Consider the following 17,147-nt stretch of genomic DNA (forward strand, 5'->3'; position numbering starts at 1 on the left):
TGTCAGTTATCTTTCTATGAAGCATAGTGTATAATAAGTAAAATTTGAGGTAAAATTTAGTTTAGACTACACCAAATTTGCGCCCTAGTTTATAATAAAAACGTAAATCTTAAAAGGAAGTTGAAAGATCTATATATCACAGCTCAGTTAGTCAAGATTCAGTAGGCACCCAGGATACCTATGGCAGTCACTGGAGCAGACAATAAAAACAAACAATACAATCAAAAGACTGTACACGCAACACAGTTATCACCGGTATAGTAAAGGCAGAACGCAGGTAGCGCCGCAGGCTGCAGCAAGAGTAGGTATGTTTGCTGGCCAAGGATAACTGACGATCAATAGTGGTATTCAGACCGTTGGTAAGGTAGCATGCGCACGTGATTTAGAAGATTCTCTAAGCGAAGAACTCTAGGTGTTCGGTATGCACTACCTTAGAAAGTCACCATCCGCAGGAGAGTATTTTCAAGCATGGAGACACAGCCAGTAGACGAGACCTGCAGCGCAACCTTATGTAGATTTAAAGCAGCAACCGAAATGATAATCTATGCAGCTAGTCGCAGCCCTAAGCACAAGATCCAGCAGCACCGACTGCCTCATTACCACAAGCACGAGATGAACAGCGGCGCAGATAAAGTAATGGTGGCATCCACGTCGAAAAAAGAAACACCAAGTCAACACCAGTGCAAAGCTCCGGAGAAGTCACCATCCAAGTGCACAAAAAGTGAGGTTAGGCCAGAGCGTCACAACAAACAGGAATATCGGGCCCCGAGAGGCACATAGACACCAAAGAGCAAAGTGCATGCCAACCCAGCTTCCGGAGCAGGCTCACCTGTAAGAAAAGCTCCGTCCGGAGGTATCAGCTAAGTCCTATAATATACAAAACTCCGAAGCACCAGAAAGTACGTCCAACGCCACTCACCTCACCTCAGATAAAAAGAGAGAGAGAGAGAGAGAGAGAGAGAAAGCCAGCCAGCCAGCGCAGAGACCCATCAGCCAGAAAGCGTAAGGAAAAAGCGTGCACTTGTAAGGAGCGGAAAGACAGAGGAGTTGTGTCAACACAGAGAGAGAGAGGGCGGAAGAGAGCGAGCCAGCTCATGGAACCCATCAACTAGAAAGCGTCAAAAAGAAGCATGCACTCCCATTTACGCTGGTCAAAAAAAAGTCCCACGTCCGAGTGGTATGGATTTACTATTATATGTGACTGTTCAGTTTCACTGTGATTAAAAATATTTTCTTCTTCTTCGTTATATTTTTGTTTGACTGTACTAAAATGTCCCCAAGGGAGAGTGTCTGTTTGATTCGTTTGTAGATAGCATTTGTTAAAATACGCACTAAGCATGATTTTAACTTCTTTTTTAGTAAAAATTTTATGAAGTCGTGACCTGATATTTTTCTGTTCTCGGGATATACTTCCATTTTCTCGCAAACATCTTACTCAGTTATTGAAGTACATAGTTGTGTTGACCACAGAGTTCTTGACTCCTTTCGCTTTTTTTACTGGTTTTTGTTCTTGTTTCCTAATACTATACATTTTGCTGCGAAGCCCAACGAATTCTTAAATAATTTTTCCATTGTATTTGTCTTTCATTACACCAACAATTTCGAAATATTTTGAAGGCATGTTAAAGTCGTAGTCTTTTGCATAATCCCATGTATTCAATTCTTAAATATTTTTTTGCATTAATTTATAAATATTTATATTTGACACTTTATTTATAAGACTGTCTGTATCAGTGTGCAAAAGTTTTGACTGATCTTCTACACAACTTTTTATAAAATCATAGTAAAATCTGTATTCTACTGTTCTCGACAAATCCAAAACGCTTAATCTAACATAATTTGGTTTTCTCATATAAACTTAATCACGCAATAACTGTATGGCTACGAGTTGCTGATTAAAAATATCGCAACTATTGAAACGAGGACGGGCTATGTACACCTTAGCACCGGACTGACCTATTTAGTGATTAATAAGCTTTACATAAACTCGTTTTCGTTCGTTCTCCATTGTTCTTCCATAAACTGCATTATTGAATAATTTAAATAACATTTTTTCAAATACATTGTTAGCATTTTGACGTTTTGCACTATTTAAATCTATGCGTTTTTTTAGCCATGGACTCTGATAAAATTTTAAAACTCGATGAATTTTCTTTACGCAAAGACGTAAGTAATGGCTTGTTTAAGAGCTCGATAGTAGATTACGTATCGGTTTTTATCATACAGCGTAGTCATCAACTTTTTTTTTCATCCGGCGATGCTACATGCTCAGCACAGAATGGTAAATTTTTATGAGCATTATAAATTTTTTTAGGATATTCCATGTCCACTTCAAGGATATAGCCAATTTCAGCATAATTATCTACAGTATAAATATCTAACTGATTAAAATTTTCATTCCCTGAAAACTTTTTTCAGGTATAGATGAAATCATAGCCCAACCATACGTATTATCGACGTCGTAATATATGATGTATTTTTCAATTTTACTAGATTGATAGCCCTCTTTCATGTACGAATTATTTGATGTTGCATATCAACTGCAACACTGACCAATTCTATCCCGTACATCTCGCTTTACAAATATAAGCATGCCAATGTCAGTTAACAATTCTAATGTCACTTATAACATTAATATTGTACACAATTTTTCAAGAGTGTTTTGAGAAAAATGCAGACATCTATAAAAGGCAGATGGTTTGCGATATAAGTCAATTATACATGTAGCCTTAGGAACTCTGGTAATCAAAGTATCTAAAAAGTGTATTTGTACCAGCTCTCGAAACGCTATATCTGCTGAGTTCAGCTATTTAGGAGAAGTATAAATGAAGTAAAAACCTATCCAGATAACTCGTATTTGTGTGCCAGTGATTTGTCCAGTCGCTAACTCCTGTCCTCTGGCTGGTGTTTGGCCCAGTGAGCGCAAACATCACGCTTTACCCAGCCGTGGTTACAAACGGCGTGAAGAATTATCCATGAGCCATGTGTGACTAATTTTTGTTTGCGCACTTCGTACGAAATTGCGTATTATCCTTGCACTTTTATTGGTATTGTATATTTTTTAATTTAATAATACGTTTGTTTTTACCTACGTTTTCTTTTAGTATGCATATAGTCTTATACCATGTACCCCCGCAGAGGACATCTGCAGGATATTGAAAAATTGACTTTTCTAGATTGTTATTAAAATACAGTCACGCTCTATATTCAAATTTTAAGCGTTATTAAATTATTTTTCTACAAGGGGGTAAGTGCTTAGGAGATTTTAAACTTTAAAATACTGTTTAATATTGTGTTCTAAAATTTGTAAAAGACATGTATATCATGTATTTTTTTAAATTTGATTATTTGTCACAGAATTCAAAGTGAATCTTTTTTAGTGGTCTTTCTCTTTTTTGTATATTTTAACCAAATTTTAGCCTATTTATTAATATATTTGTCAGTAAGTTATATCATTCAATTAATATGTACATTACTCTATGATTTTGATCATTGATATAGTCACTAACCCTATGTTTCAAAATTCTCTTTCTCGCTTTTTGATCTTGTATTTGTTTTTTCCACAGTAAACGTATCCTGTACCCGTTGTAGATTTTTTAAGTGCACTAGCATATTATTTTTTTAATAGTTGATCTCTTCTTCTTTTCGACTTCAATTTATTAATTGCCTTAAAAAATTATGACATCTCGTGCTTTTTTTTAAACTTTTACTATTTTTTATCTCTTCTCGCCTCATACCGTCGCTTTCTTATTTTTCTACGCTTCCTGGTCTCTGTTTTTGAATCCCTTGTCTACGCCACTCCTTATGTTTTCTCATTTTCATTAACATTGAGCACTCCTATTTTTTTTCCATATCTTGAATTTATTGTGCAATTTTACAGACCATTCTTCCCCCCTTTGTTTATCCATCTTAAGTTTCTTACGTACGTCCCAAGCTTTTTCGTAACTATATTCCATTCGTTTTTTATATCCATTTTCTCCGTGTCTGGTTTTTATTTCTTAATATGTATTTCATAATTATACATAATACTTTTGTATTAACATCATTACAATGTAACTCTTTTATATGTTGCATTTAGTTCGCATTCACTTAAAGCCTTTTGCTAACATATTTCACCGATGTTATTCGAATAATTTTTTTCATATTATAAGCTCTTCCATATTATGGGGATCCATTTCTTGAACTGTACATTATTGTATTGATTTTTCCATGTTTAATTTTATTTTAACATAACTATACCAGTAACACCATTTAGTTTTTCTACACTCTTGTTTGATAATTTTTTCGGTGTCCCTTTGACTCATGAGTAACATGTGCCTGATTTACACTTTTTTAATGAGCTTCTTGTCTTGTTATAACTTATTAAAATTTCTAACTGCCAACCAATTCTGTTATGTTTCTTTTTGAACCTAATATGAAGAATACTGTCATTATCTGCGGACTACCCTTCTAGTTGGGTAAAATTAGCTGATATGTGGCGTAAAAAAACATGTAGTTGTGAACTTTGATTTCAAAATTTTCTTTGTTGGGTAATTTATAAACTTTAAAAAAAATTGGAAAAGGTGTTTTCGTGAAATAGCCATAGAAAGGTTTTGGGCCAACGTAGACCAATTGTTAAAACGTGCTTTTGTTAACCAACAGTTGCTCTGCAACATACTACAATGTCGTACCGTTACACCTAGCAAAAGTGTGCTAAAATTTAGTGGTAAAAAAACTAAGCACTGTGGTCTAGTAGTGGAGGGCCACTGAGCGTGAAATGTGACTATAGGGAGAATTCTGTTAAATTTTGACCGCATTTTATTTCAACTTCTTTTCATTCAAAAGTAAAAAAGGCAATGATAATAATACAATTATATATTTACATACAATTATGCATATGTGTCACTTGTGTCATATATAATTACTTACTGCTGCGTCGTCAAAATATTTTTCTATTACTTCTCGCACCTCCTTTATGTGTTTGTCCCCTGTATCTCGTATGTCTTGCATACTGAGCTCGTCTAAAATGTTTTGAAAATTCTTCTGTAAATGCATAGAAACGCATGCATGTAAATCATCTTGTAGTACCATTTTATCAGCATTTATGTTGCTGCACGTTTCACCGTTGTAAGTTGACCATAAGTAAGTTCATGTTAATCTGTGCATTTTAAAACTGTACATATTACTCTTGCAACTTTTTGTGCAGTAGCACGATATTTTTTCAATAGTTTCTAGTGAAATCAATCTATTTTTGGAGTATCCAGGTGCCAAGCCATACGCAGAACTTTTCCACCTCCAAGAGACACGGTTTTTTCCTTTGCCAAGCCACTTGTATGATTATAAGTACACTTTGTAACTGTGTTTAGTAGCGGTACCTTAGTAAAAGGTCGATTTTGTGATTTTAATAACAACCTAATAAAAGATTTCAGATACTGCGCGTATTGTTAGTTGTTGAGCAATTGTGTTATTCTTGAACTGGAGTACAATGAATCCTGTAACTGCATTGCTGCACTCTACTATTGGGTTATCGCTAATAGAACGAAAATTATAAACTTTTGAAAAAATGTCCGAAAAAAGTGGTTTTTTGCAGTTGACTCAAAAACTACTAGACTGATCAAAGCTCAAAAAACTCATTTTTTTGTTTTTTTAATGTGCATTTTCTACCTCCTTGCACTTTATTTGTCAAATGCATAGTTTTTTTGGTAAACTGCAAAACGTGATTTTAATAATTTTTGCTATTTTTTTAGCCATCTTGCCTCGCTAGGATTAGGGCTTAAACTTACTATGTTATTTGAATTATCATTATCTAACAAAAAAAAAATGTTGAGTCGAAGTTCGCCGTCACATGTAACGAAGTTATTAATTTTACCGGACTATTTAGACTTTGTCCTAAATTGTTACCCTACTTCACCTATTTTTTTATTTTTTTTTTTTTTTTTTTACTAATGTGCGTTAAACGCAACATCACCACATGTAAGAAAGTTGCGCAAGATTTTTTTTCTGGTTGCGTATGGTCAATGTTTTCTCGCCATTGTAACGACATTTTTTATGTAAAGACATCTTGTATGAGATGAGGACTTTCCGCTCGAGTAGTAAAATTTTTTAAAGCGTTACGTTTTTTCCTCATTTTGTATACATACACATGGTAGGCCATTTCAATTCATGCATATGAATATCTTGCCGGAGGCGCCATCTTTAAAAAAATGAACTTTACGAAAGTTTTTAAGTACAAAGGGAGACACAATTAAATGATGACCTTAAATTTAACCTTGGCGTCAATTTTCAAGGTTATTTTCCGGTTGATGGCTATCCTGATAAGATATTTTATTACGTAATTGCCTAAATTAATGTGGTTTGTCCTTCAATTGTCCTCATGTATCATCAACAAAAGAAATTAAGTTAGTAGCACTTTCAACGTAAAAATTTAATGCTCTTCCAAAATCTGAAATGAAAAATTAGAGTTCCCGTATGAAAAGTACGATTTGATTGTAAAATTATTGTAAAAATGAAGGTAAAGGTTTAATTAATTCAAAGTCATTGTGTCAACTCTATTAATTTTTTTTGGTAGGCGGTCCCTCTGGCAAAATAGTTAAATGCATAGATTGAAATGGCCCATCCTATATATATGTATATATGTAGGGATTCCATTTAGCTGTACAAGTATGTGCAACCAAAGCACATCTGATGACGCACGAACACGAAAAGCAAATGAGTCAGCATGATATAATAGTGGAGGGAGGGCAGAAAATGCGTAGGTGACTTGAAAAGAAAAAGCTAGTGGGGCTATCAAAGCACGAGTGTCAAAGTTTAAAAACAATTTGTAAAGTCGACTTTTTCAAAATCTTAAAAAATTTAATTCATTTAAATTTTATGTCTTAAAACCCAAAATTTAATAAACAATTTTTTTACACCTTCCTAGGTTCGCACGTGACACTAACTCTCAGTTTGTATAAGTTTTATTTTACTGCAGAAATCTCCACATAATATAATTATACAATAAGTTTTCCAAATTTATGTAGAAGCAGAACGGTCAAAGCTTTTAAAATAATACCATGGCTTTTTTATCAGTCATATTGTAGTAAATTTTAACTAATGGATACAGCTTTTGAAAAAATTCAATTCGTGTCATAAATAATATTGATTATTTAAGGAGGTATAACTCCTTTAACATTATTTGAAATTCATTAGTATAAAAACTTTCAGAATTTTTTGGGGATTGAAAATTCTGTCTTCTCAGCGTCAATCGTTGAAGCAGGTTTGTTTTCTTCTTATTTATAATTTTTTTACTTTGTAGAGTGAGTGATAATGTTCAAAGTTGGCGTATTAAAATAAAAAAAAAAAAAATCAATTGAAGTTACATGAAGCCACGTGATTATCGTAGTTATTTTATGTAGCAAAATATCTTTTTTTTTTAAATCCTTGTAGTGTATTTATAAATTTTGGACGAAATACCTGCGTTTACCAATTTGGTGCTTTTGTTATTGCAATAACTGTAGGTTTTTTGAAGAGATTAATTATTTTATAAAAAGTTTTTAAACCTTTTTCTGTATCCCCTTTTTTCCATCAAACGAACTACTTTGTGATTTTGCATATGGATATAGATAAGTATACATTTAGTAATAAAAAAGCTGTGAGTTTCATGCAGGAATATTTAGATGCTAAATGTTGTGGTCTTGACTCATTCAATGGAATAAAATAAATACTGTTATTATCTTTGTGCTAGTAAATGTCATAAAGGTAAAGCCCTACTATTGCACATATATACGAATGTATAGTGTTTAACTTGATGTATTGCAGTCGTTGATAGATTTTAAACACAACTTCTTGTCCTTTAGGAATGGAAGGTGCAGAAATTAATAAGTCATTATTGGCTTTAAAGGAATGTATTCGAGCTCTTGGTCGTAAAGGAACTCATCTACCTTTCAGAGCAAGTAAATTAACACAAGTTTTGAGGGACAGCTTTATTGGAGAGAAATCGAAAACTTGTATGGTAAAGTATTTTTTTTTTAAATTTGTAATTAAGATTTTCTTTGTGATAAATTCTTTTTCAAAGACAGTATCTTCACTACCGAGACCTACTTGCCTATCAAAACTACCTTAGGTCATGGTTTTGCATGAATTTTAATTAAACTTTAATCTTTTAAATTACTACTTAGGTTGCATACTAAAGTAAAAAATTAATAGTATCATAGTTCAGAGAGTAAGATTTGATCTTAATAATTTACTTTTAAATTCTTATAGCTTACTTTACTATTAAATATTAGCTATGTCACACTGAAGTCCTGCTCAAGTAACCCTGAAGTATCGACTGCATATCACTTAAGTACCTCTGAAGTTCTGCTCAAGTTTCGCTTAAGTTCCTTTTTAAGCACCGCTTAAATACCACCTGTATACTGATCTAATACCACTCAAGTACCATATAACTCATAGCAAACAAATAACTACTGTCTGTAATAATATTCTAAGTAGATTGTGATGAGCTTAAAGACCTGGAAAAAGTCTAAGATCTTATGAAACATTATCAAAAAATTAAACAATATCATAATGTATACCAGTTTCTAAGAACGTAAGTGGTAAATAAACTTTTTCTGCAAATTTTTCCTATACAAAGCTTGTTTCGTGAGTAACAATGTTGTTAGAGTACTTATGAAATCAACACAAGAAAATTATATTAAACTATTTATCAGTTAATTAAATGACAAAACAACCGTATCACTCGCATTCATCTCAAATCTTTAACCGATTACTTCTACGTCTGTCCTGCGAGAGAGATTGCCTATTTCATCTTCTAGTCCTAACCTATACTTTTATCTCCCATTCTGTACCTGTATTGTGAGTCCAGCTATGCTATTGTACACAGCCATTTAGCCAGACTTAATGGGGATGTAGCCAGTACTCTTTCAAGTCGCTAAGTCCTTATTGTTATATTTTAGAATGAGATTAGTTGATAAAGCTGATTGCTGATTAAAGCCTGCGTGGAGTATTTTTGGACAGAAACATTTTTTTATAATAATAAATTCTAAAAGAAACGTAATAAAGTTTTTTATGCTTATGTTTAAAGCTGTTAATCAGAAAGTACTTTAACAGGCAAATTAAAAAAAAAAAAAGAGTACATTATTATGATTCCAACGCCGTTTGCAAAATCAATTTTAATGTTATAGTGTCTATGTTACAAGCATTTTACTACAAGGATAGTTTACCCTCTTTCAAACGATATTTGCTACAGCATGGGCAGTCACTGGTGGAAGCGCTGCCATACATATTAGAGAAAAGAACGGTTAGTAAATATTGCGACTACTAAAGTAAGTGTTCAGTGTTAAGTTAAGTTGAGTTGTTTTAAGTGTTAAGTGCTATCTTCTATTTCTACTTTCACTATTTCTGCAGTTAGGTATTGTTGCTATTACTGCTCCTGCAGCTGTAAATACTGCTGGGTCTACCCTGTAAGTCTTATCTGATCTCAATCACCTGCTAGGCCTACATATTACAGTTAGCTGATTACATAAGACCTCTGAGTACGCCAGGTTTGATTTGTTGGCACATAAATTAATCACTAAAAAAATGAGCTTGCATTTTCTTAAGGCTTCTCTTTCACGTACCTTCTTACCTGAGGTAATTAAATTGACATATCTGTTTACGTGCTGACGGAAAGACTTTGCTTCCATCATGCTGTAGACTTTCGTGCCCTGGAACCTATGGTGCGTTCCAAGATTTTTTTATAGCATCTGTCTGTTTCATGAATACCTCACAGGTGACATGTATATTTTAATTGGACATTATTCATCAGGGAGAAAAAATTAATAATGTCTCAGATCGCAGGGAACTGAAGCCTAGTGCAAAGATGAGGCTTTAAGCATGCGATCTATAGGATTCTTTGTTTTCTCCCATGGGTTGTATACGGTTTTTCAACAGCCCTGCACCGAAAGATAGATTTTTCGATCCGTGAAGCAAAAGAATAATCATCGAAGACTCATTTTCATTGATACTATCGCCGAAGTAATGCGCAAACCACGGAATGCATAGGTGAACACACTGCAGGAATATGCTGAAATGGTGCTGTTTTATGGGCAGTACGATCTGCCTATAGAAATGCTGCTGCGGTGGCTCGTACATATGCCAAATACTTTTTCAACCACCAGCATCCATCACGTTATTCTTTTAGCAATGGAAAGATTATTTTATGATGGCAAAGTATTACCAGCAGCGCAATCAGGTCGTGGCTAAGGTAATGACAAGTCCATAAATACAACAAATGTCCATACAATGATTTTTTTTTTGCAATAGAGTGCGAAATAAAATTGTTTACCATACTATTTTTAGTGTGTTGAATATGTTTTCCCGAATAGTATTTGGTATAGTTGTGCGACATGAATCTATACCGCACAGTGTGCAGCAAAAGTGTGGGACATGAGTTTTACAGCACACTTATAAGTAATGTACTTTACTTGAATACGATTCCAGTGTATTGCTTCACTGGTATGCAATAAGTACGTTAATTTTAATTCTTAAAGTAATGTACATTGTATATCATTTAAATACGTTTGTATACATTAACTCTTTAATAACCCCCCGCACCATCAGGGGCCTCTGCTCCTAAGCCCCACACAACCTTTGAGGAGAACCTATTATAGTGAATACTTTTAATCTAAACTGCAGCTGTTATAAAAAATAATAAATGCAATGAGTTCTATACGTGTATACACTTAATTTTATACACATATGCTTGCAGTAAGTGTGTACGAGCTTGTCCGGAGTAATGCGCAAATAATTCGTTACTTCAATTCAAAGTGTAACCCGATTTTTCTCACACATATTACGAAAAATCTTGTACGCAACTCTTGCTGAACCAGATGTGATTGACTTGCACTTGTAACTTGTGCTATGTACTCGTGTAATCAACTGACACTCGTTCCTGGCAACTCCGGCCACTCGTGCAAGTCAATCACATCTCGTGCGGAAAATCGTATATCCTTTTGCTGTACAACCTTACTAGTTTAAAGTAACCACAATTTGTCATTCGATTGTGGCTTCATACTATCATTGTTTTATAATTCGTTCAAAACAATATTATTAGTTTTGAGGTTGTGACATTGGAATGGTTTTTACATAATTCGCTTCCATAACAGTATTCAGTTTGCTGTGACAGATTTAATTCAAGGTGCCCCTAAGAGGGCCCGAACTGTAAAAAACGAGAAGCGATAACTTGAACTCATTGAAGAAGATCGTACAATAAGTACTTGTGACATAAGCAAGCGTATAAGTCTCTCTTATGGAACAGTGCAACAGATGCTTAAAAAGAATGGTCTGAATGTATATCATTAAACGTGAGTGCAAGATATTAAAGAGCAGGAATATTTGGCTAGGTAACTTCACTATATCTTATTACGTGTCGTGTAGATGGCCATATCATCGAGACTGCCGCTGTGATCGAAGTTTTGATCTATAATTATATACACATTGATGTGAGCGTGATAATTACGCCCAAATTATTATTTATTTATTTCAGACTGTGGCTTACGATACTATAATAGTTGATGTTACTTTTCACTTATACCATATTACCCGTAAATAATAGTCTTGTGCCATCCAAATACAGTGTTTGTGTGACTCCTTAACGAAAAGCTTAAGAAATGCATATTTCACTATCGTATGGTAATTCACTTCTTTGATGACATATATCGCGCAAATTTAGTGGCTATGTAAAACAGTTTAATGCACGATAAGCATGTATTTATTTCGAAATTCTTTTTTTATTTGTTTTATGTTCTAAACGCTGATAATAAGAACACTTCTGTATCAAGTTGCTCATTATCGAGTCACCTAATTTGCATACATATAGCACTGTAGAGCAGTTGTTATTTACACTTATTCTCTTCTTTGTTGAAGTTTTCTATACATTTAGTTTTCATGCGATGAATCGATGTATATACAAATCTATTACTTTGAAGGAAACTTGTCAGTTATCATAAATATGTACGTATCTTGGTATGAAAATCTTCATAATATTTGTTTCAATTAGACTTAATAATACAGACTCGATAATAGAAACATTGGCTTTAATGAATCGTAGTGGACTTTATTCCTGCCATAAAACCCAGAGAAAGATTGCTGCAGATCTCGACTTAGTGAGGAAAATTCTCATCACCGATGAGCTTACATTTTGTCGTAATGGTCAATTTAACCTTCACAATAAGCACCATTGGTCAAATTTCAATTTGCATGTGGTTATTGTAAATCAGCATAAGCACAGATTCTCTACTATCTGATAGGTAAGACTTAAAGGTAATAGAGTGGTAAAGCAACATTTTTTTGTCAAAAATGACTACCAGATGTATTATAGGCAATTTTTGACAATTTTCTTCCAATTCTATGCCGTTTTAGATTGGACCAATTCAGTTTCCTCATTAATTAAATGCTCAGTTTCATATGAAATTTTTACAAAATGATTTGTCAAGATTGTTAGAAAATATACCTTTTCCTGCTAGGCAGGAAATGTGGTATCAGTATGATGAAGCACCTTCTCACAGTGCCAACATTGTGACCAACAGCTTGAACCGCCTTTATCTTAGCAGATGAGTCGGTATTAGAGGTACACCTGTTCCTTCCGCGTTCTAAATCATATCTTTTTGTATTACACAGTGTTGAGAGTTATTTTCATTTCTATATGTTATAAGCCTATTCTGATATTGAAGCTTACTACAGTGTTATATGGACTTTTACATATTTTATCAAATTTTTTCGTACACCGTAATAGTGAGATAATAACTAAATTTCATCAACTTTACATAAACAATGCATCAAGTGGCGATTTTTTATGCATACAGTCATTATTCGTTTAAAGAATATAATTTAAAAAAAAAATACCACCTTGAAGACGTAGGTGAAGATTAAACTATCTCTTGAAATTTTTTACATCCATTCTCTGGCAATGCTGTTGAAATATTTAATCTAAGTTTAAGATATTCATTGATTTACCGATATCTCAAATAATATTTGCTCCTGATCTTGAAAGTGTTGTAACGTACGATATGCAAGGCAAATCATACTGACTCTCCCTGGTAACAGCGAGGCTACTTTGACAAGAGCGCATTGACAGGAGAGGAAGAAGGTAATATAAAACCTAGTGAGCCTCAAATCGTGGCAGTCGAGCGCTATCAGTAGGGCGATTCCGGCACTCGGCATTCGGGTAGTCGGACAAGAAGGCAGTCGAGCACTATCCAGAGGGTTGGGTGTTATTTACAAGGAATCTACTTTTGTTTTGATCGATATATTAATTTTAGTTAAAAATTACATACTCAGTCACCTTTAAGGCATGATCAATGTATGAAAGTGCTTTATAATTTTATCAGAGAAAAAAGTGTAACCAATGATCAGTCGTTTTTTTTAATATAAAACAAATTTGGAATCTAGTATGAGGGTGATCTGAGTTTGTTACATAGTGAGTATGTAGAAGTATATATGTATGTTATCAAGTTTTTCGACTAACTCATGTAATTATTATCCAAATATGCTCAAAGTTTGTTCATAGCTTTCAGTTAAATATCTAAGCAAGCAAATCTGGACAAGTTTCTTTGTAAAGAAAAATTTTGAAAACACTTTTAGTGCAGAACTCTAAGACTAAATGATAAGTTTTTCAGAGACAATTTGTTTCACACACATTTTACATATTCGCATTTAAAGACTGAATTTTAGACATCGTTACAAATTTTTTGTATTGTACACTTTGCTCTAGTGAGCAATACAAACGTTTTATAAAGCAGAACATATGCAAAAACGTTTTTTGCCTTTTACAGAAATAAATTACAATCCTACAATAAAATGTTGAACTTCAAAGTTGTAAAGCTCATTAAAATACATTAATTTGTTAGCTTATTGAAGTACGTTTTTCTCTACAGTGCCCTATTAACAAGTTATCAGCTTCAATCGTTAAAAAAATGGCACAATTGTTTGACGCCATATTATTTCTTTACTTCATATTTGTAGACTTGATGTTCAATACAAAAATTGTAGATCTCCTATAAATACACTTGTTTGTATTGACCAGTTTCATCTAAAGTTTGTAAAGTTTGTGTTAGTTTAAATTCACAGTAATTATATTCATCCTTAAACTTAATTGGATATGATAACGGAATAATATCAAAATTAAATTTTTTATTTAAGTGACACTTTTGCTTTGTCACCTTGTACATAATTGGTCATGCCTTACATGCAAGGCATAGTGTTTTAATTTTCTTGAAAACCTTTTTAAGATTTAATTTAAACATTTCTTCAGAATGCTTTGCAACAATTGCTCCTACATCCGCCTTTTTCTAATCCATTCACATTCCCTTTCTAACGACATATGTAGGCAAGATCCATTGGCCTGCACGATCACCTAACCTGAATCCTCTTGACTTTTTGCTTTGGGGTGATGTCATGGATTGTATTAACAGCATAGAAATAAGAGACGTGGATCACCTACAAGAGTACATTCAATGTGCGTCAGATAATATCACTCCGGAAGTGGTGAAAGCAGCAATAATTAGTTTTCAACGTCAGATACAGTGGTGCATAGGTGGCCACTTCGAACAGTATGTGTAATAATTTTAAAATTAAAATTAAACGACATCACAAACGAGCTGATACCCCTTAAAATAACTTATTATCACGATATCAAATTATTCATGTACGATAGTAGAATGATTCTTTAGAATAGTGCATTTACATGATTACAGCTTATTGATCTTTAAGAAAAGTAATATGACAACCTGTTTTGAGACTTAAAGACTGATAAGAGACAGTTGAGACATTCCCATGACTTAAAACTTTTTTTACACTCATTTGCCTTGACAGAACTCTAGAAAATTTGAGAGAACTCGGTGGGACTGAAGATGACTCATAGGGGATTTGAGAAAAACTGAAAAGACTTCAGAGGTCTTAAAAGGACTCAAGAGAACTTTAGGGGACTTGAGAATACTTAAAACGAACGTTAGAAGACTTACGGAGAATTCACGAGACCTAATGGTACTAAAAGGAACTTTGGGGGGCTTAAGGAGACTACAGTGGGTTTAACATAACTTATGTTGACTTTGAGATACTTACTGGCACTCAAGGGAACCTTAGGAAACTTGAAGAGACTTCGGAGAATTTAAGGAGTCTTCGCGAAACTTGAAAGGTAATTATGAGAATTCAGGAGACTTAAGAAGACTTCAGAGGACTTAACATTACTTGAGAGGACTTAAGAGGACTTAAGAGGACTTACGGGGACCTTAGAGGATTAAAAGAAGCTACAGGGGACTTGAACGGACTAGAGGAGACTGTAGGGGGCTTGAAAGGTCTAACTTTGGCAGACTTCAGCGGACTTACAAGGATTTAAACAGTACTTCGTGGGACTGAAGGATACTGTGGGTGACTAAGGGGGACTGAGGGGACTTAAAAGGTAATGTCTTATGTAATGAACTGTATGAAAAAATATTGGGATTTACTTAATTCATAATAATAATTTTAACGGCAACGTCAAAAAATTTAATTTACGCCTTTTTCTGGCTTGGGTTGCATAACTGCCACAACATTTTGGTCAAGACAATTCGGTACTCCTCTCTGCTCAATCCATCTGTACCTTCGTGTTTATCGTCATCTACAAGAAAAGTGAGATCTTTTAAATTTAATTTAATTGTTCAATATTATCATCCTAAGTGCCTATCAAGGTTCTGTAAATACAATCGTATATTTTGGTGAGGATTGCTTAGTTACCTCCTTTTCCTGTAGCGGGCATAAGTTTTAACTTATCAACTTTAATTATTGACTTTATAAGCCCCCGGATCAAGTCATTAGTATCCTGAGCTCTTGTCATAATTAGATCCAGTTCATCTTCAGATATAAAAATGCCATGTGACTTATGCAACTTAACCTAAAATTTTTTCGTATTATTCCTATTTTTTTCAATTATTTGTACAATTTATTGATTATCAAGTTTACTTACGTTTTTATTTTTTTTAAGGACAGATTCAAAATTAGCCCCAACTCTTTGCTTCTTTGACACTACTTCTGAATAAGTGTAAAAATGTTTGTAAACATCTTATAATAATATTTTCATAATTACAATTATTTACCACATCCAAATGTCCCTAGAATCTGAAAATATTTGACTGCAAGGGAAAGTGATCCTTTGTTGAAGTATTTTCCTCTACAGACTTAACAGAATCTGTAATACAAAATAAGTAACTATACGTATATGTAATTTACTAAGTCATGTTACAAAGTTATTTAAGGAGATTCGGGTTATTGTATATAATAGTATAATAATAAAAAGATAATATAATAATAAAAAGCAGAAATCACTTAAAAAATATAATAATAAAAAGCAGAGATAACAATAATATTAAGTTTTTCAAATAGTCTAGACTACGTAGAACTTATATGAATTTTTTAAATATTTGTTATGGGTCATTTTTAAAAGAATTTTAGTAATGAAAATTATGTGATTAACATAGGCTCTTACAGGACCTTAGTTTTAAGTAAGAAAAATTTCGAGACATCTTATAGAGCATTTGAAATAATGCCAACATCAAATGCATGTAAAATATAGAGTTTGTTGGGTGCGCAATAAAGGGGGCCAAGCTGCGCGGGCAGGGGGAACTCCCCTTTCCTCGCCCCTTTGAATAATATTCTCGAACTTCTTTAAGATTAACAGTGAAAATATCTATAATTAAAATTATTTGTAGCTTCTTCAGTTTCTTGATTAGCAGCAGCATCAGCTGAATAAAAACATAACTTATGGAAGAATATAAAATGAGAATATATTCAAATATGTAAGTTTTTTACTTTGCATGGACTGATGCTGTACTTGCACAGTGTCTGTCCTCAGATTTTGTAGGTATGCAGAGTCTGTATTTAAAATAAAATCATTAAATTTTATTTAAAACAGTATTTACTATTAAGACGACAAATTATTGTTTCTAAAACATTAAAACTTAATTATTTACCTTGTGCAGTATGGTCTGGGTAAATAAAACTGCCATTCAGCAATAAGAGGAGCTTCCGCAAGTATCGCATGTCATTTTTAATGTAAATAATAAATTATAATTACCTTTTATTTGATAATATTAAAACGGCAAATAGTAGAAATATTGAAGTACAACCCGTACCGTGCACGTACGCATTATAATCGCACTCATAAAAGCAATGAATTC

The 17,147-nt window shown here is 33.4% G+C and overlaps 1 protein-coding gene across 5 annotated transcripts in view; it reads left to right on the forward strand.

Moving 5' to 3' along the window:
• Klp10A (kinesin-like protein 10A) overlaps positions 1–17,147 on the forward strand; it is a 592,557-nt gene that overhangs the window by 416,321 nt on the left and 159,089 nt on the right. For all 5 annotated transcript variants that reach the window (XM_089594987.1, XM_089594986.1, XM_089594990.1 and 2 more), the window contains exon 8: positions 7,815–7,969. In XM_089594987.1, coding sequence (XP_089451113.1) covers positions 7,815–7,969 — 155 coding nt within the window. The remainder of the gene's footprint in view (positions 1–7,814; positions 7,970–17,147) is intronic.

This window comes from Copidosoma floridanum, unplaced genomic scaffold (genome assembly GCF_036245765.1).
Source record: "Copidosoma floridanum isolate Cflo_tuat_1 unplaced genomic scaffold, Cflo_Japanese_pri ptg000022l, whole genome shotgun sequence".
NCBI lineage: Eukaryota > Metazoa > Arthropoda > Insecta > Hymenoptera > Encyrtidae > Copidosoma > Copidosoma floridanum.